Source organism: Centruroides sculpturatus, unplaced genomic scaffold, assembly GCF_000671375.1.
Source record: "Centruroides sculpturatus isolate CEXI.00-Female unplaced genomic scaffold, Cexi_2.0 scaffold1513, whole genome shotgun sequence".
Lineage (NCBI taxonomy): Eukaryota > Metazoa > Arthropoda > Arachnida > Scorpiones > Buthidae > Centruroides > Centruroides sculpturatus.
Genome location: NW_019385687.1, coordinates 5,979 through 27,516, shown reverse-complemented (window position 1 = coordinate 27,516; position 21,538 = coordinate 5,979). Strand labels below are relative to the sequence as shown.

The window sequence follows — 21,538 nt, the reverse complement described above, 5'->3', positions numbered from 1 at the left end:
AGGTCATGATTCAGGATACCATCAAAGACGTCTTGGAGTAGTTCATAAAATTCATCTTTTATTGTGTCCTCTGCATCATTGGTTGGTGCAAAAACCTGCACCACAGTCACTTTGGCATGTCCATGGATAAAGTAAGCTGTAATAATCTGATCACTGAAGGGTCTCCATCCAAGTAGTGCTTTCATTACTCAGGATAAGACCTACTCCACATTTGTGCTGCTCTTCATGGCCCACAAACAGAATGGTCTTGCCAGCACTACTGATTTGGCCATTTGTCGTCTCACTGATGTCAAGGATATCCAACCAGTTTTCATCAAATGTCTGTAATAGCTAAGTGAGTCTTCCACTCTGATATAAAGTACACACATTCCAATTTTCATAATATTTCTGGCAGAAAAGATCATTTCCGACATCGTTGTCAGTTTCCTCCAACGCCATCATATTACTTGGAGCAGAAGTTCTGCTTATTCTTGCTGTTTCCATAGCACCCATAACTTTTACAGGGACGGGTTGCTAACCCAATGCCCAACCCTCCTTTTGCATCAGGGTTCAAACAGTTATTAGCTTATGAAACCTGAAAATTTTAACCATTTATTTTTTAAATGTTCTATTCTATTCAAATTTGCTTAAAAACATGTTTACAACAATTTGCCACAACAAATGTGTTAGTGTTTGTTTCACACTTGAGTTGTTTTATTTTGTCATTGTGAACAATGAAAACAAACAAATTAATCATTGTTATTAAAGAACTTATTATTAAGGAATAACAAAAGAGGAAATCTACATGAAATCGTGCAGAACAGTTTTACATTCCAAAATCCACAGTTCAAGATACCATTATGAAATTCCTTACAACAAATAGTGTAATTAATAAGGCTCAAGCTGGACATCCTGAAATATTTACCTCGAGACAGAAATGTGTCATTGTCAGGAAAGCGAAGAAAAATGCACAAATAATTGCTCCTAAACTTGCTGTTGATGGTTCTGTAGAATGTAGAGTACATACATTTGCAGAAACTGTCAGAAAAACTTTAAAGAAAGCTATAAAGATTTTATGGCTATGAAAAAACCAGAAGTAAAGGTTAAAGTTTGTAAAAGACTTTTATACAAAATCAATAACATTTTGGAAATCAGTTTTGAGGTCAATGATCCAAATGATTGCCTGAAAGTACAGAGAAAAGCTAGAGAATCTTTAAAAATGAAAAATCTGATCCCTACAGTGAAATGTGGAGATGGTTTAGTGCCATTTGGAGTTTTATGTCTGCAAACAGTGCTGGAATTCTGCAATTTGATAATGGAACAACAAATCAATATATGTATAAATAAATTTTAAATAATGTTCAGAAATCAATAAGAAAGTTAAAGTCAGGATAAGATTAAGATATCAAGGGTTTGTTTTCCAACATGACAATCATCCAAAGCACACTTTGAAAATTTGTCAGTTTCTTGATGTGCACTGTGTAAAAGGGCTTCCTTGTCCTCCACAATCGCCTGACCTCAACCCAATTCAGCATTTATAAGATGAATGAACAATCAGAACAGAATCAATAATATCATCAGAGTTTTGAATTTTAATAGACAAAACTGTTATAAACTTTGGATGAATCAATGCCTAATTGTTATCAAAGCAAACGCAGGCCCAACTTGTTCTTAAATGTATAAAATTTTTTGTTTTATCATTACTTATTTCTTCTGTCCAGATAGTTGTGATGTGAAAATTGTCACAGTTTTAAATATAAGGATATTTCTTTTTGATGAATGCTTTTGTACATGGTAAATACTTTTTTCTAGTGTAAAAGAGTCTAAATATTTTACATCTGTCATTACTTTTTCCTATTTCATGTAAGAAATGAGTTATAACTAAAAAACTCTTCCATTTTATAGGTGTTTGGATACTTTTGTGAGCTAGTGTATATTGTTAAGTATATTTTTAATGGAACCTTTGGAGGTGTAGGTTGTATGATTGTGCAGGTTACATGAAAGTTATATTTCATTCTATAGCAATTTTTTACAGGATATGCAATGATGCATGTTATCCACACAAAATTATATATTTTCAGTAATTTAAATTAAACTAAAACTCATACCCATTTTGTCCTATTATTCTGAAATTTCCTTCCTCCTCTGTAGTTTGAAGATGATGATCCTCTTTGATAGCTTCCATTCGTTTCTGTGTAATGAGATTGATTGTTTCTATGAGCTACTTGCCTGCTGCCAAAAGCATCAGTCTGTATGTCTACTCTTTGATAATTTTGACTGTGAATGCGGGTTTCCCCATTTACATTTTGATTCCTATATTCCTGTCTAGAATTTTGATTGAAGTGTGTTATTTTGCTTGTCGTTGGATTAAACTTCTCTTCATCTTTTTGTTCCGTACACAAACAGTTGATAGCTTGGTTTTTAACAGTTTTACTTTGAAAATTTCTGTAGTTGTCCTTATATTTATTTTCTTTTACTTCTTGATATTTTGAACTATTAGTTTGAGTGATTCCATTAGAGACATTCATCGGAAAATTTTCTTTGTGTCTATTTCTAAATTTATACGAACTATAACGATCATCACACTTATACCGATAACAGGAATCTTGAACTGAATTATTATACTTCATATTTTGATTTAAGTATACATTTCTTTGTGCTTTCTGATGATGGCCATTCCATTCTCGATAATGTAAATTCTTATCTGAATCATTTTGAATTGCTTTTCTACATGATTTTCTGTTAAGTCTATTTTGGTCAAACCGTTCATCTAAAAATATAAATCATTAAAATTAATTCATTGTCATTCACAGTTATAAAAAATTGTGTTATCATTTTAATGACATTTAATAAAAATTATCTATTTAATAAATGATTCTATTCATTAATATAAAAATTAAATTTAGTCATATCAAATACTAATCAATTTAATGAGTTTATTAATTTATAAAATACTAGGAATATAAATAGAACAACTTGCTTGCAGACAACTGTAGACATAATTTTGGAATGAAATACAGTATTATTAAAGTGTTCCACAAAGTCTGTATAGTGGAACCCATTTAAGACATGATTGCTTACTGATGTAAGCACAAGTTATGACCCACTTATCTACAGCATTCATTAAATTTTAACTTCTCAAGTTGACATCAAGGTACTGTACATCTTTTTTTCTCAATATAATTTTGTTGTCCCAACACACCTTTATAATGTAATTTTTACCTACCTTCACAATTGCAAAAGTCAACTTTTCTATTTTATTGATGTAAAAACTTCTAGATTTATACAATATTTTCAGTTTGAAATCTATATTCATCAGAATTTTATCCTGATTGGGCAGACTAATTTATTGATAAAAATGGTTAGAAAAACATTAGAAAACAATAAAAGGATTATGTTTCTTGCTTGTGAATAGCAGAGTATTCTTTCTGTAGATGTTTTAACACTTCATTTTTTTCATTTTTTAAACAATGGCAGCTTGAAGAAACTTTATTAACTGCACACTTGAGATGAAATGGCAAGCAATTAAATTTCCGACACCCTTGGTTCCAAATCCTTGCAAATTAACCATTTTGCCAGACCAACTGTGGTCTCATATTAATAATAATTCATCAACAGACCTTACATGTTAACTATAACTATACACACCTATGTGTCTGAAGTATACCATGGACTGCTAGAAGCTTAAATAAATATCAAATGTAAATTAAGTCAGACATCACCATTGACATACTCATCTCTCTTAAAAGTCATAGCTTAGGTTAAATTTAAGCAAAATAAACTAAGAATATCACAAAATTGGGGATCACCACCAACAAGTGCTGTGCAAATAATGTACTGTAAATAAATCTGCCCTACACACAAGGCCAAGGCGACTGCAGGAATTTCAAGTTTCCTCTTGTAATTTTGCCTGGATTAAAGGAGTTGCCAGAAATTCAACAGTGAACCTATACAAGATTTGTGGGCTATCCACACATCTTGTAGATTAGTGATTATCTGTAATCATTGATAGATCATAGTGAAACATCTTTTGTTAGAGAAGTTAAGTAGATAAGATGGAGTATGCTTATGCTGGACAAAAAGCAATTTTAAGTCAACATTTTTTAGCATCTATTTTTTCCTATATTAATAAAAATGTAGCCTTCTACAAAAGAAAAATCATGCCAAAACAGAAAATTCTGGTCAGTATCACTTCATTTCATTTAAACTGTTTTATTATATATTGCAACATAGAAAAAAAAAAAGTGTCTCTGAAAACTGAGTGTTTAGTTTATAAGTGTAGAAGTTCTACTTATCCTAGGAATGACAGTAGCCGAGTGGATAAGGTTCTAGATTCTGTAGCTACATGATATGGGTTTGATCCTTTGCAACTTTAGTTTTTTTTTTAATATATAACATAATTATTTTATTATTTTACCATATCATTAGCATTATTATTACTATTCTTATTCCTTACATTTAAAGCTTATAAAAAGAGATTAAAAACTATGGTATCATTTCCTGTTTAGTAAAAACAAAGTTTCTGTAAATTTAACTATGTCATTAAATAAAACTTTTATTTCTTCATATTTATTTACAGATATTTTCACTTATGGTTACATACTATGACATCAAAGGAAATAATCTCTGGATGTTACTGTGCATGGATGAAAAAGACAAGTATGATATGAAAATAGGATAGCATAGTAGTTTCAGCATTTTCCTTTTAATTGTTAATGTTATGGACAATTTCCTCATGCACTCATGTTTGTTACACTTCAAATAAAACAACAACACCATATCTGAAAATAACTATGAAAAAATTACAATTTTATTTAATGACATAAAAGAGTTAAAACTACAGAAACTTTGTTTTTGCTAAACAGACATTGTGATTTTTATTTGGACAAGGAACTATTTGTGTTTAGAGTTACATGCTCACCAAGTTTCATTCAAATCAGAGATGAGAAAGTCTAGCCATCTCCTTGTAAATGATTTTGCTATTCCAATAATGTGAAAAATGACAATTGTGAAGTTCCTAAATATATTTTTTTAGTTACCTTCTAATTGCATATATTTAAAATCAAGAATTACCATATGTAATTGAATGTAAGATGCACTTTTTTCAGATTTTAGTATCTCTGAAAATAGGGCATGTCTTACATTCAATGCAATGAATCACAGTTAATGATCTCTGCCATATGTCTTATTTCTCTCTCATTAATTCCAGATTTAATTGTTTCCATTTTCTTTAAATGGAAACGATTAAATCTCAATCTATAAAAAAAACCATTAAAGATAGTTTTTGGACATTATAAAATGCTCATGATACCTTTAATATTTAAAATAAAATGATATTAAGTATTAATAGTATTCATTTAAGAATATTAAGTAATGTATTACCTGATACATGAGAAATATCTAAACCGTCACTTATTTTCAAAAAAGACAAAGTTTCTTCCTTGAGAAACTGTATCCATTTGTATAAAACAACTTCCTTTTCACCTTCATGCCATAATTTATCCAGTTTTCTACAAAGTGAGGATATCTACATAATAGAAATATATTTTTGTAATCCTTAAAAAAATTAAATATCATATAAACAAACTGCTCCATCATTTTCAAAATTTATTTTTAATTTTTTGGCTGCAAGAATATACAATAATTAAGATTATTACAAAATAAACATAAGAAAAAAATCAATTATAACAAACTTAAAACACAAATAAGATATTTGAAAAATAATTTTAATAAATTAACAATACTATCCATATATCTTTATCAATATATGTAATACTAACTTAAGTGATGTTCAAACAATTGTAATGATGCCATAATTAAAGTTTTGTTGTGACTAGATAATGGCATGTAATTTACAATGCATACATATATCTGCTAATCCACTACAGTAATGGCCCCAGAAATTTTTACTATATAGTGCAGAATACATAGAATATAGAATTCTAGTTGTATCAACTCTGATATTAATAGAAGTACCAAACTGCATATGAAGCACTGTACATGTTTAGGAGTCCTGAAATTGTGGAAAAAAAATAAAAATACATTGGTTTATGATACCATAAAATTATACAGAGGACATAATCTTTTGTGCTTAGGAGCTCTGGAAGGTCTTAATCCATCAATGATTAAAAGGACATGTTAAAATATGTATGGTTTAAAAATGTATTAATTATTATTGATTTATAGTAATTCATCCGGTGTTATCTTGCCTGTTGTTTTGCAGTAATGTCTTTAATAACAGATAACATATTTAATTGAACTAAGAAATGCCAGCAACTTAAACTAATGTGAAGTTGCCAATAGGGGTGTGATTGGCACTGAGAAAGACTATACAGTTACAAGAAACAATTTATTTGACATGAAAGGAGCTTACAACATTTCCATAGTCTTGGAAGTTCAAAGTCGGTGATGATCTCTGGATCTTCCTCTCCTTTTCAAGATAGTCCCAAATGAAAGAGTATCTCTGGTTCATGAATGAGAGTTCTTCCAACATCTCAATGATTCCAGGGAGATGTGGTCAGCTTCCGGTAATGGAAAGAGGTTGATCTGAAGAAGGGAAACAGAGACAAAGATAGACATGAGACACACACAACAATTGCTCCAACACTTGAGAATTTTTGAGAAGTCATTGCATCCTTGAAATTTGAGGTTTTTATTTTCTGTCCATTCCAATTAATTGGTGTACACTTGTTACATTGCTAAGTGTAACAATCTCAACTTAGATTGCAGGAAGTCAAAATTGATGTTTAATTCAATCCCAACTGGGGATAGTTGATCTTAACACTTACATTCTTCTATTGTTTATATATTCATATCACACTTTTTTATACAGATAATTATTTCTAACTTTTTTCCTTTCAAAAATGTTTTAATGCAAATTTTAGTGAGGATTCATCAGACCTGTCAAGAGCCTCATATTACTGTGCTGTGAGAAAATAAACATTAAAACAATAAATGTTTAATGTTTAAAACACTGATTAAAGCTGATAGTGATAACTGATAATGTTTGTACATCATCAGATATTATGGCTGATAAGCATTTTTTAAGTTATCTTTGTGCCCTATTTACCTGACAATATTATAATCAGAATTCAGTTACAGTTAATATTATAGTTTATTTTAACTTGTATTGTACATTTTGGAATATACTAATTTTCAATATTTATGATAAAAAAGTAACTTTCTTTCCCACCCTGTAAAATGAGTTGGCAAATTGAAATTTGAACCTACAGCTTTCATGGGTTGAGTATTAATGATTATATTACCAAAATTCATAATTGGGCATAATGGTATTATTTAAGGAATAATAATACCCACAATATGATCCATGCTACAAGCTACATGCTAGAATAAAGAAAGATTTCAGCAATCTTTCTAAATCAATTCATAGCCATCCTAGATAGGTGAACGAGGTCCAGCAGACCACCTATCTCACACCAGTTCACCAAAACCAAGAAATTCAAGGTGATGCTGATGTCATCCAGAACTGCTATTTCTGGAGTTTAAAAAGCCTGGCAATACAATGAATGCCCAGACATTGGACATTGGACAATTTGCATCAAGCCATCAGGAAGAAGTGTTCTGGTGTGTTGTCTGACATCATTATTCTTCATGACAATAAATGTCCAAATGTTGGATCACACAGGAGGCATTAGCAAAGAAATAGTGAGAGTTCTTAACCACCCATCCTACAGCCCTGATCTGTCACCTTGTGACTTCCATTTGTTTGGGCCTCTCATTAAATTTCTGAAGGGCAATGCTTCCACAATGATAAACTCAAGACTGCAAATGGTTCAAGGAGTAATGATACTTCTTTTTGGACAGTATTCAATGCTTGGTGAAATAGTACAATGCATATCTGAATGCCCAGGGTAACTTTTTCTCCTAAAAGAATACTGCATTTTTATTCATTAAGCATCGCTGTTTCTGTTTGTTTACTTTGTAATTTCATTGTATTGGCTTATATTAATATGTAAATGGTCCAGACAGGTTTCAGTTGATCACACCTCATACTAACAATATCTTTGATTTTCTTCAAAATGATGATTTATTATGTAAAATGATACTAAATTTTATCAAGTAGCTTAGAAAAAGGGATAATATTTCACTACTTATTTTAAACCAAACAGTAATATATCATACAATGCAACATAACTGGTATATTTGTCCACCTGTTTTCAATCTCCATGTAAACTTAATTTTTGTGGATTGTATTTCATACAATGATTGTTTCAAGATAATATTTCTTTGCTAATAGAAATTCAATAGCAACAATATCTAAAAAATTACTGTCGAAACTGCTTTTTTATTTGGAAGATAAAATAAGTGTGATATATCTGAACAAGCAAAAAATCAAGGGGTTACTATACTATACAAAAAGTAATTAACAAAAGAAATTAATATTTACTTTTGCACAACTAATTTGTAATAAAGTAGACTCTAAATAACTTTTTAATATACATACTCTGCAAATTGTACATCATCTATAAACCAAAAACAATATTTTCATTGTCTAAGGATAATAAAATTATACATCAACCAATGCCAAATATTATCAAGCTAGAAACTGCTCTTGGTGTGTATCTTTATAATATATCGAGTTTAGTGATGATGTTTCTTTAGATAATAAAATTATATGAAATTATTCAAAGAAAACTTAAGAATAAAATTAAAAAAAACTTGCTACTAAAACACTAATGAAGACATTGAATCATACTAGTGTCACCAATTTTGATCAAACTTGGTGCAGATATAATGCATCAAGTCTGATCATACTACTCAAAATTTAACAAGAAAATTGAGGTTGAAGATTGCATAATCAGTTAAAATCATCAGTACTTCTATTATTTGTAGAGCAGCCACTGGCTCGGTGGGATGTGCCAGTTTTGTATTCAGCAGGTTGGCACTTTAAAACTCATTGTATCAATGGAGTTTTTCCCCTAAAACTATAATTATCACTTTTATTTTTATCAATAAATTAAAAACTTTATAAAGCAACTACAGAATTGTTTGCAATTAATAGAGCTGAGAAACTTCAACTCAGGAAGATGTAATAGAATTACATTCTATAATACATCACCAATTACACACTCCAATATTCTCAAATATAATACAGTATGCATGGTTCTCTGGCATCAATTAATTTGGAGAAGTGTTTTTAAATGTTAACCAAGTTTGTTTTCCAGTGACATATATAAATCTTCTTGCTATTGTAATTTTTGCATTTATTCAATGTGCAAGCTGAAGAAATGTTTATTGTTTCACATGCTTCTACAAAAATTATCACCTGCAAACTTGTGCTTCTGAAGAACAAACAAATTGAGTAATGTTAATAAAAATATCTGTTTTTATTAACAAAATTAGTTTTGAATAATTATAATTTTGTTTATAAGTATTATTTGCTTTGCTTTTTTGCATCTGGCAATTTGCTGTCAGTGTGGACTAAGCCAAAGTGAATACAAAATAATTTGCGTTTTCATTTTTTAATAATTCCTTTAAATTTTTTTATTTTAAAGTGACTAACACATAAATGAGAAAAGTGCTACAGGGTGCTACAAAAAATATGATGTTTAAGTGCAAAATTGTAGAAAGTATTGTGCAGGAAATATTTAACATATAATTGCAAAAAACATACAACTGAGAAATGTATAAACAGAGTTTAATTGTAAATTTAACCTAATTAATATAAAATAATTTCTTATACTGTAAAGTTAAAAAAAGAAAGCAAATAAATTGAAATACAATCAAGACCCAAATTGAAAGGAACACTAAAAAAAATCATTATGTTTACAGAAATATAAGTACATTGATGCTAGTTAAAAGTAGTTTGAAATGGAAACAGCCAATGTTGTTGATCTAGGCAAGAAAGATTACCATGCCAAATGTAAAGTAAATAAGCAATAAATAAAATATTAGATTGTTCAGAAAGTAATTTTGTTTTTTTTACCACTAGACAGATTAGTCGTATTTTTCCTGCCATTTTTATTCTAAACTGTATTATCATTATATATTTTGACAGCTAGCATTTTAATTAATTGATAAGGATTATTTGTAAAAAATTTTGTTTGATTTTGTGCAGTTGTTTATTTTTTGTGTCCCATCAAATATGGAAGATTGAAAGCAGCATTTTCGGCATATTTTGCTCTTTTATTACCGAAAAGCTAAGAATGCTGTTCAAGCGAGAAAAAACTTGTGTGACATGTATGGGGAAGATGTATTGACAGAACGACAGTGCCAAAACTGGTTTACAAAATTTTGTTCTGGCAATTTCAATATTGAAGATGCACCACATTCTGGATGGCCAATTGAAGCCAATGAAAACAAAATAAAGGTACTGATTGAAGCAAACTGCCAAATAACAACACGTGAAATCACTAAGAGATTAAATTTGTCAAATTGAACTGTTTATGATTACTTGAAACAAATTGGTTTAGTTTCAAAGCTTGATATATGGGTTCCACATGTTCTTAAAGAGAGATGCTCTCTTTGGTGGGATTTTAAGGAAATTTTTTTTTGGAGCTTTTACCAGACAATTTAACAATTGATTTGAAAGTGTACTGCCATCAAGTAAACAAATTGAGTAATATCATAAACAGAAAAGGCAGCCAGAATTGATCAACAAAACAGGTGTAGTGTTTTACCATGATAATGTCAAATTTCACACAAGTTTGGTAACTCGTTAGAAACTGTTATAACTTAGATGGGACGTGCTATCGCACCAACCATACTCGCCAGATCGAACACACTCAGATTATTACTTGTTCTGGTCTATACAATTTTTTTTAACTGTAAGACATTTACTTGAAATGACAATGTCAGAAATCACTTGGATCTGTTTTTTTGTAAGCAACGATCAAAACTTTTATGAATGTGAAATTCCAGAAACTACTACCAGAAACGATGACAACAAATATTTGACGAAAATGGTCGATAAATAATTCAACAAAATATTTATTTATTATAAAAATATTTTGTTTTTTTCCATGGAAAAAAAACGAAATTATTTTCCGAACAGCCCAATAATTGCCAGTGACACCACAATTGTTGATTTTAGTAAGAAAGTTGCATAATATATCTTGGAGAGTTAATTGTTTAACTCTTATTTACTCTACAAAATTAACATAATGCAAAAATCAATAGTCAGTTTCTAAATAAATCTCTGAAAGTCATCATATACAATATAAAAGGAAATTACTATAAATTTATTAGTTTTCAAGGTAAAATTTTAAAGTGGGAGTGTCTAATATCACTTAAAACATTTCAATCTTATTTGTTAAATATTTTTATTAATTACTACTTAAATAATTATTTTATCTGAATATAAAAAAAATTAAATAGAAAAATTTGTGCCAGGCTTAAAACTGGCAAATAGTTCACACCTGCTTTCAAATTGATTTTTAAACACAAATAAATTGCAGATTATTTACAGGAAATACAGTAGTTATTTGTAATTGTATTTTTGCAAATCTTTTATTACAATTTAAACTATTTAAATTGGATTTTTCACACCATTAATATTTATATTGTATCTAAATACAGATATTTTATACACATTAATATAAGAATGAAAACTGCTTATAAATCACAAAGAAATTCAAATTTATTTCAATCTTATTTATCAAATATTCTTATTAATTAATTACTATTTAAATATTAAAAAAATTAAACAGAAAAGCTACATCAAAGAAAATCTTATGCAAATTTCTCTATAAATTATTGAAATTTTTTTTAACTAAATGAAATATTAATCATTCATTACTTTATTTGTTCATGTTCAACAATAAAACAAGAATCAAGAGTTATGATATTACATTATTCACAGAATATTATTTTATTCAAATTATATAATTATATTGTTTTCATTTGAGATTAAACAGATTTATAAATACTGAGAATCTATGTAAATATTCTAAAGTTAATGCTTAACATTCAACAAACAACAAAAACTGTTTGATTAAGATTACTGAAGTTATTTATTACAAAACATTTTTTTAGATCTTTAAACAAAAGAATGAATAAGTATTTATATCAAACATTACAATTTTTTTTAATCACTGTGGGTTTGGATGCTAATGGCATGATTTTTTTAGATAAACCAGTGTTAATTCTAGAATTATCTAAAAAATTAGGTTTTTACATCTTTGACTTTTAAAACAAATATACATACACATTTTAAGGAAACACTTAGATGTCATTAATGAACTTTACTTGCATTATAGATTGTGCTTAGACTTTCTTATTAGATTCATTCAATTTGTTTTTTTTAATGTAACAAACTAAATTAATAAAAATTTTATTAAACAATCTAAACATTCAATATTTAGTGTTTTACTTATTTTTATTTATTTCTTATCACTCATTAGGATATAATTTGTATTTTTAAGACTCGTGTCCTAAAAATACTAATTATATTATGTTGTGATATTTGAGGCAAAGTGTTAGTAAAGCCTCTTCTATATGGTTTACAGAATTGCATTCATTCTTGAAATTTAATCAATTGATTTTGATAAAACTTTGCCACTTTCTATTAATTGCAATGAGATATCCAAAAATGTAATATAAAATATGGGTCTATGACTTCATTTTTGAAATACAGTGAGGTCAAAGTGGCAATGTCCATGCTCCCTGACGTGATTGAGCATGCCTAACAAAATTGCATTGTTCTTGAATCACCTCTTTGTGTCGTCAAGTGCAAGGATTGTCTCTTTCTTCCCAGCTCCGCTAAAGTTCTATTGCAATACAACAAAATTGTGCAATGTCCTAGTATTTTATCATTATTATATTAATTTCATTTTATAAATGTTATTTTTTAAATTTACAAAATAAAAAAATTATAAGTTACATTTTGTAAATATTAATTATTCTAAATTTGATTTCCATATACAGATACATTGCAGATTGCTCAAACTGAAGCTGAAAATGTTTCATAATAAATAATTTTAGTAACCTCGATTAAGTAGCTTTTGTTTATTTCAAGTACGTAATATTAAGTATAAAATAATAACAGATTAAAAAACAATCTTTATATTTGCATAACAAAAATTAAATCTTAATATTCAATAAATTTTGCATATTTTGATAATATATTAATTAATAAATAAAAATTAATAAACAAACTTCCTGGATTTAAAAATACCAAGAAGTTCTTGTAAAATTTTTAAAATAGCAATAAATTTTCTTAAACAAAATACAGAATAGAACTTACTTGATCAAGAGTTAGCCAATGGCATGAAAGCAAAAATGCAGGATTTATTTGAGAAGGGTATGTTTTAGGCAGCACAAAATATAAAGTGATTGGGGGCAAATACTTAACTTCAAACTCTACATATTTTGAAGAATTAGTTTTCTCATTATCTAAACAAAAAATATTTAATTATTAAAATCATTTAATCAACGATAAATAATTTATTCAGATTTAAATATTAACAAATATAAACATCCAAACCTGATAGTTATATATTAAAGCTAAATTACTACTGAACTATATTGAGCTACATTACTACTAGTGTTATTAATTAAATGCTAAGTAATTTGGCACTACATGTCAAATTCTATAATATAGCCCAATATAATTCGGCAACCATTCGGCTTTAATTAAATATTAACTAACTTTTTTCTAATTGGCTTCAAAGCCAATTAATTATTAAACAAAAAAATTGACTCTCTTTACAAGTAAAAAAAATACACAGGAAATTCAAAATCTATTAGAAAAAAATGTATTAATTTATACTTATTTATTTACAGAAATGAATGGAAAATAAACTTCCAAAAGTTTTAAATTCAGTTATTCTAAATATTTTTGTTCGTGTCTTTTTAATTCACCAAAACTAAAATATTTTGGAATGCCTAAATCCCTTCCTTATCCACAATATTAAGCATTTGTAACAAAGACCAAATATTTTGAAAATATCTTGGAAAGGACTGATATTTAATGTTATAGATAAGATCAGTCTAATATATATATTTATATATTTAATATATATATAATTAATCCTTACGCTGTATATATATATATATACACAGCATAAGGATTAATTCATACATACAGGGATGTATCTATACAGAATGGCATGAGACAATGTTTCCCCACACTAAGGAACTTCTGCCACTTACTCTCTGCTGATCTCTATTCCAGTTTAATTTTCAAACACCATAAGAATTAAATGTCACAAGCATTTAATCAATGGATGAAACAGAAAAATAGAAACATCATACTCAAGTATCAATACTAAGCTATATGAACAGGCATGAGATATAGAATAAAATTTAATACTTGTCCTTCTTGTTCAAGCTTTTTATTTTTTATTAAGTATTGTCATGTGTATCACTGGTTTGCATATGATATGCAAGAAGCTGCTATATCAATATGGCAATTCTTTGCACATTAATGTTATTAGTGATCATGGGCTTGCATTTTTACAATAGCCTACATATCTATGCTAAGTCTGCAAGTCATCAGCCATTGAGTGATGCACACTTGGAAATTTCTGGCTACATTCCTGTATATATATATTGTTTATTTTTATTAATAAACAACATATTCTAATATTTAAAATTTTTAAATTATATTTATATGTATTGTGAGGAATTGAACTCTCTTTTGAATGTTTTAAAAACTTAAAACATTATAATTTTTTCTTCTTTTATCATTATTTCCCTTTGTTCTCCAGTTCCCAGAAGGACCTTTAACCTCAACATTAAACATCACATCGATAATTGATCTTCCCTTCTTCCAAAGTCATTTTGAACAACTACCTACTTCTCCCCTCTCCCGGGGATAATTCATTTGTACCTTCATTGCCAGTTACAGACTAATGTGCCAATTAATAAAAACTTCAAATCATTATACAAGAGAGAGTAACATGAAAAGTCACCGCAAGTGGAGTCCGAACCAAACCCACCCCCTCACTTATTACTTCGACCAATTTTAATAATATCAAATAACCCACCAAATTAACAATTATTACTAAGGTTGCACTACATATCCTAAACTTAGTCACCTCCAGCCATTTATTCTGTCAGTTTGACAACTGCTATTGAATTTATGAGTTAGAAAGAGTAGCAAGACGGGATAGCACAAGTAATAATTCTATGTTTATATTAATGAATGTTTATATTAATTGTCAGAAATCAAAACCTTCCCCGTCAAGTCAAACGTACGTGAAATTGCATCAGAATGTTCCCCAAACTTTTTCCCGCTCCGGGACATGTATGAAAAGGGGTTGCACCCGCTCCTAGGGGCGATCACCAAGGGAAAGACTCCAGACTGAACCTCTTCAAGTCCCTGCTCCAAACTCCGACATACCCACATCTAAATTCTGGATCGCTGTGGTTAAAAAGGTAATCTTTTTGAGACTTTAACTCTCACTCTCTCAGTTATAGATTCACTTAGTTAAACTTAGAAGCTATTATGCCTTGTATAGGCTAGATGTTATGTGATATATCGATGACAGTATATCCCTGTCGCAATTCCGAAATATATTTGATTTGTATTAGTTTGTTTAATAGTTAATTAAATATGTTATTCCTAACTTTAATAATGTGTCATCCTTGAGTACAACCGACACCTTGTCGCTACCTCTCCCACTCACTTAACCGAAGCCATCCCTGACAAAGAAGCCGGTAAGAGGGAAGAAGCTCGACACTCTAACCCCCTCGGTTCTCACAGTATTATACCAATATAATTAGATATTCATGATTACACTGATTGCTGACAGATCTTCACATTATGGTGTAACAAACACCTGAAACTGATAAACTTAATTTAAATGTTTGTTGTCAATACAAACACTGACTTTAGTTATTTTTTTTATAAAACTTAAAAAGAAATAATACATTAAAACAAATCTTCTCAGAGAAAACATTCTAAGTGAAATACTACAATTTATTAAACCTACAAAAATTTAAATATACTCTACAGGTGGTGACAATTTGTGCAAGTTTTTGTTCATGTTCATTATTGTTCACATTTCTTGAGATTTTTGTCCATTTTATGGATCATTTACACTTTCCATTAGAAATATATCTGTAATTATGTACTATAATTTTACTAAAATTTCTATCATTACAGATTAAGCCCTGGCATAAAATTTAATCCAGAGTAATTCCCTTATTGTTGACAACAGTCTGCAGAGCCACACAGTCTGTAGTAAGTTACTGATAATGATATCAACAACATTACACATCATCTGATGATAGTTGTATGTCATGAATACTGTACTCTCAATATTTAAAGAAAGTACTGTACAAAGAATAAAATGATGCTATCAAAATTATAAAAATGGATTCAGTACTGAACTAATAATTTTATATAATGTTAATTTATATTAAAAATTTTTTGATAACATGATATTTTTTAATTTGATAAATTTTTAATTTGATAAATGAGACGGTTGGGACCATATCAGAACTATGATCTGATATGGTCCCAACCGTCTCATTCAGCACTTCAATTGTACCACCAAAACTGATAGAAAGGACCACTATATAAAAGTTCAATTTTTATTTGTTGCATTCAAATCTACAAAAGTCTGAATTTGACATTAAAAAAAGGCAATTTTAGGATATAAAAATATTATATATGTAAGAACAAGTCATGTGAAAATCAATGTTTAAAAGTTGATGATTGTCTCCATTAACTTTTTCTTAAATGGTATCAAAATTTTCGTAATGATAATGCACAAGTCCCATGTTCTGAAGTTACATGTATTTGAGAAATCTTAGTTGTTCATTTTTCTCTTTGTCTATATCAGTGTTTTTCAACCTGTGGGTCGCAACCCCCAAGGGGGTCGCAAAGCCATACACGGGGGGTCGCGGGGAAAAGAAAAAGATAAGTGTTTGTAGGTCTTACGCTATAATAAAAAAACTACAATTTCAGTAAGATGGCTGTGCCTGTTTATTTTACAGTATAATTAGTGTTTTGATTGATATTTAAATCTCCACAAAAAGAAAATTAAATACGTAGTTTTTAAAATCACTGACATAGTTTAATATGGTCGTGGGGGATCGCCAGAATTTTTTTAACTTTTAAAGGGGTCGCGTATTCAAGAAGGTTGAAAAACACTGGTCTATATGATATTTTAAATATATTCTTAACATAAAATAACACTTAAAATTTTTTTTAAAAATATAATCAATAGCATAAATGAAAATAGCTTCTATTTACATATCCCCATTTACTCTTTTAGAATGATAAAATATTCTGTATCTGATTTTTACTTTCCCTGCTTTGTTATACATAATAGAGGAAAAGTACAGCAATTGGTGAAAATTGACTCCCAAGAGTTTTACATTTTTTGACTCTGGACCTTAAAACATCAAGAAATACAAATTTGAGAGATTTTTCTGTATATAAGGGTGTTTGTGTGTGTGGAGGGAGAACATAATTTTGTACACCCTTCTTTGAAGCTTAATTCCTGTGCTTTATGTCAAAAATTTCTGAAATTTTGCAGGGAGGTTTGTGTATTACAGGGATTGATGCTATTAAATTTTGGTGGTTAAAGATCAAGGGGATGGGGAGATAAAGGGGAGTTGTTTGTCATATTTTGAGTAGGGTTGGACTTAATGATGATTTTACTCATTATTAAATTTATAATTTTTTATAAAATCAATCCCAACCGTTGTAATTAAGCTTTTTGCCATTTTATAATAACTAAAAATGTAAAAAGTATTTAATCATATCATATTAATTATTATATCATAACAGCTGGCTCCACACATGCAGTTTTAAATATTGCCAGGAAAGTTAAGCAACTCATTGCTGGGTTTTTGAATTCATCAAATGGTTTTAGATACATATTTTTATCATTTTATCTTATCTTCCATATTTGAAAATAAAATAAAATGGCAAAAAATTTTCCGTATCATATCTTTTTGAAGATATGACATTGGACAATATTTTCACAGACAAGGTTGAATCATTCAACTTGAGAGCTACAAAAAAATCTTAAAAGATCAATTAGTATAAATACATAAAAATATATTCAATAAACTCACTTTTTACTTCATACTTTACATTATATTTCTCAGGTATATCAGGATGAATAATAATACTTCCTGATGGTTCTCCAATTCTTTCAATTTTAAGCACACTCTCATCAAAAATACTTTCTAACACTATCAATTCATCATTTTGAGACTCTTCATCCATTTTATTTAATGTACTTTTATTATAACCTAATTAAAAATATGTCATAGATTAATAATATTTAATTAAAAACATTTTATATTTTTCTTGTAATTTAAAAAATTTGATTAAAAACAAATTATATGTAATTACATTAATTTCTACATTTATAGTTCTGAGGATTTTACAAAAACATTTTTTAAATACAGTGAAACTTCTCTAACTGAAAGCACCAAAGGCAAGAAAAAACTTCAGAGTTATGGACGATTCAAGTTAAAGAACAATAGAGTAAAAAAGCAGATTCTGAATAATTTGTATTTTTACCTCTCTTGCATTACATAATCTTTAATAGTTTTCTCTTTTTTGTCTTAAACAGTTCATGTAATACCTTTCAGCAAAATGTTAATGTAACTAATAGAATCAAACAGTTTTGCAGGTACATCTTGTTGAGATAAAGCAAGAGGACCTCTCACTTTGGACTGGAACACTGTTCAAAAATTGATGTTGGAGAGTAGATATAACTAACTGTCTGAAAATTTCATAGAAATCCGATAATTAGGATCACTTTGGATATAATAAATATTAAATTTTCCAGTCAAGAAAGTTGAAAGCAATATAAATCAGTGTCAGGGGACAATGAAAAACTTTGACTTGGAAAAAATTAGAGTTAAAAATCCTTATGCTATTCCATTAAGACCTACCAAGTGCTTCGTTTTCTTCAAGTTACAAAAGTTTGAGTTAGAAAAGTTTTATTGCATTTAATTTTTTTATCTATAACAATAAGTGTTTAAAAATTTGCTGAAAATGTTTAATAAAACACATTATAAAACCATATTAATCTAACAAATCTTGTTTATTGTTAATGTTTTACATCAGGCATAGATACACACACATGCAGGAAACATGTGCTTGAAAGTCACGTTTTGAAATCACTTAACTCAATAAGAAATCACTTAATGGATTATTATATCATTTTTTAAGAATTTGTAGTTTCAAGTTGATTGTAGTCTGATAAAGATCATTTAAGTGGTCAAAAACATGAGCAATAAATAAGTTTTGCTAGATTAATATAGTGTTGAATGCTTTACATATACTTTTGTCCAGCTTGTTCATTTTGTTCTTAATAAAACAAATTATAATCACTCAATATTAAGTAAATATTGAAAATTTTACATCTTAATACGAAAGTCTTCCCATCTTTCAATTAACCTCTTTAATAATACAGTACGTACTTCAAATCTCAGTTTCTGTACATCAGTTTTGTTTTGAACATTTTTGGTCAATCTTAATGTTCTAGAACTTGACGATGCCATTTATTTGAAATAAATACATAAAGAAAGAATATTACAATAGTACACTACATTTAATCTGCTGTCTCCATATTTACATAGTTTCTATAGACAGTATCAACACCTTCCTATTCCACCTTGTTCTCCCNCGCCTTGATGCGACCTCCCTCGACCGTTTCAATCTCGACTGAAACGAGGTTCAATCGCGGTCGACTCAAGAGAGTTCTTGAAACTAGATACAGGGGCAATATTCTGGTCACCGTCTCTGGTCTCCGTCTCCCACAAGACGGTCCATGATTGGCTAATCCAAATAATTAGCCAATAAGCGACCTGCTTGTGAGAGACAAGAGACCAGAGACGGTGACCAGAATACGACCCCAGCAAAGAGAGATCCCACAATCCCACGCGCGCGAGAAAATACAAGATGGCTGCGGAACACGTGTCGTAATAAAATATGTATAAAATAAACCATTTTGAACACTCTTTATTATTATTTATCAATAAAAAAAATTAGTTCTGGCATAAAAAATGTTAAATTTTAACTGACTTATTTTTGCGAACGCATCTTTTTTATTTATATGGGTATCTTATGGTCAGTTTTTGCGCTAATGTTGCTAATGCACCATTTCAGCGAAAAACAAAAAAAATTGTTAAGGAAAAAGTTTCTGTTAGCGAACCCTTTGTTAAATATTTCGAATATCACCACTGATTACCCCCAGAGGTTGAAATACCCTGAAAAAGGGTAATTACTAGTGATGTAACGAATATTCGGTTACTATTCGGTATTCGGCCTATCTTTCGCTATTCGGCCGAATACCGAATACCTAAAAACAGGAATAAGAAATAGCAAAAACACAGTAAATTAATCATTTTGATATTTTGATTTAATGTTATCGGGTTAGTGTTGTTTGTTTATATTTATTTATAACTTATAACATGCACAAAATAAAAAAAATAATATTAGTCACACGTATTTACAATTTATAATTACAAATATCAGCACACGTACACACCTATTCGTTCGAGAATCGTCACACACATCCCCTGTCTATCTGTTTTAAGCACTCGTCTTTGCTCTTTCCTTTCTCTTTCCTCTATCTTTCTAGTCCACGTATGCCTATGCATACATCNAAAAAAAAATAATATTAGTCACACGTATTTACAATTTATAATTACAAATATCAGCACACGTACACACCTATTCGTTCGAGAATCGTCACACACATCCCCTGTCTATCTGTTTTAAGCACTCGTCTTTGCTCTTTCCTTTCTCTTTCCTCTATCTTTCTAGTCCACGTATGCCTATGCATACATCATAATACGCGCTCACGATACTTTCGATTCGTCACTTTTCCGTGGTAGATTTCCAATTTTACAATTACGTGACTCATAGCCTGGTGATAAAGGAGAAAAGAGACAGATAGGATGACGGTATATGTCACAGTTATGATTTCACAGATTCGAGACAGCTCGATAGCTCGAACGGTCCCAGGCTTTCGCCCGTGCACGCTAAGTGACTTTCGACAAGAATTTAGCTTTCCGAAGTCTATGACAACACTTGTTTGGCATTGACGGCCGCAAATTTCGCGCCAATAAGCTGCTTCGACTTGTTCGATTATGCTATCAACTCAATGTCATATTCATTTTCACTTTGCGGTCTTTCTCTGTTCTTTTTCCATAATTTACACGTGTAGGTCATTTCATTGTTATTCGCATTTGATATCATCATTTATCACATACTGCCACGACGCTCTTGTCTGTCCGCTACAACTGTCAAGAATTAACGCGATTGACGAAGCGTTGTGACAGTGGGCCATTGGAGAGCGGGGTCCTGGCCATAATGCGGTTTGCGCGCCAATTTTCGTACGTGCGTTAATCGAGCCGAATAGTTTGGCCGAATATTCGGCTATTTGGCTACGCTCCTGGCCGAATATACTATTCGTTACAACACTAGTAATTACCCTAGAAACGGCAGCACTGGGTGAAATTAAGCTATGCAACGTCGAAATTTCTCTCCGTTGCATGTCGCCCCGGAATGAATTTTTGTCGATGCCTAACGAAAATTTCCCGTTTTTGAAAAAAATAATCGTGGCTATTGTATCGTCCGAAATTATTATTTTTTTATTTTATACAAACAAAATAAATA

The 21,538-nt window shown here is 29.6% G+C and overlaps 1 protein-coding gene across 2 annotated transcripts in view; it reads right to left on the bottom strand.

Annotated features, from left to right (window-relative positions):
- LOC111641202 (E3 ubiquitin-protein ligase RNF14-like) overlaps positions 1–18,153 on the bottom strand; it is a 37,441-nt gene extending 19,288 nt beyond the window's left edge. Inside the window, exons 1-4 of one of the 2 annotated variants that reach the window (XM_023387337.1) lie at positions 17,974–18,153; positions 13,184–13,332; positions 5,362–5,506; positions 2,088–2,749 (exon numbers count right to left, since the gene is read on the bottom strand). In XM_023387337.1, the coding sequence (XP_023243105.1) occupies positions 2,088–2,749; positions 5,362–5,506; positions 13,184–13,332; positions 17,974–18,127 (1,110 nt within the window). In that variant the 5' untranslated portion in view covers positions 18,128–18,153. Of the gene's footprint in view, positions 1–2,087; positions 2,750–5,361; positions 5,507–6,352; positions 6,526–13,183; positions 13,333–17,973 lie in introns of those variants that run through there. The other variant, XM_023387338.1, reaches the window with a different exon arrangement.
- Between the last annotated feature and the right edge of the window lie 3,385 nt (positions 18,154–21,538).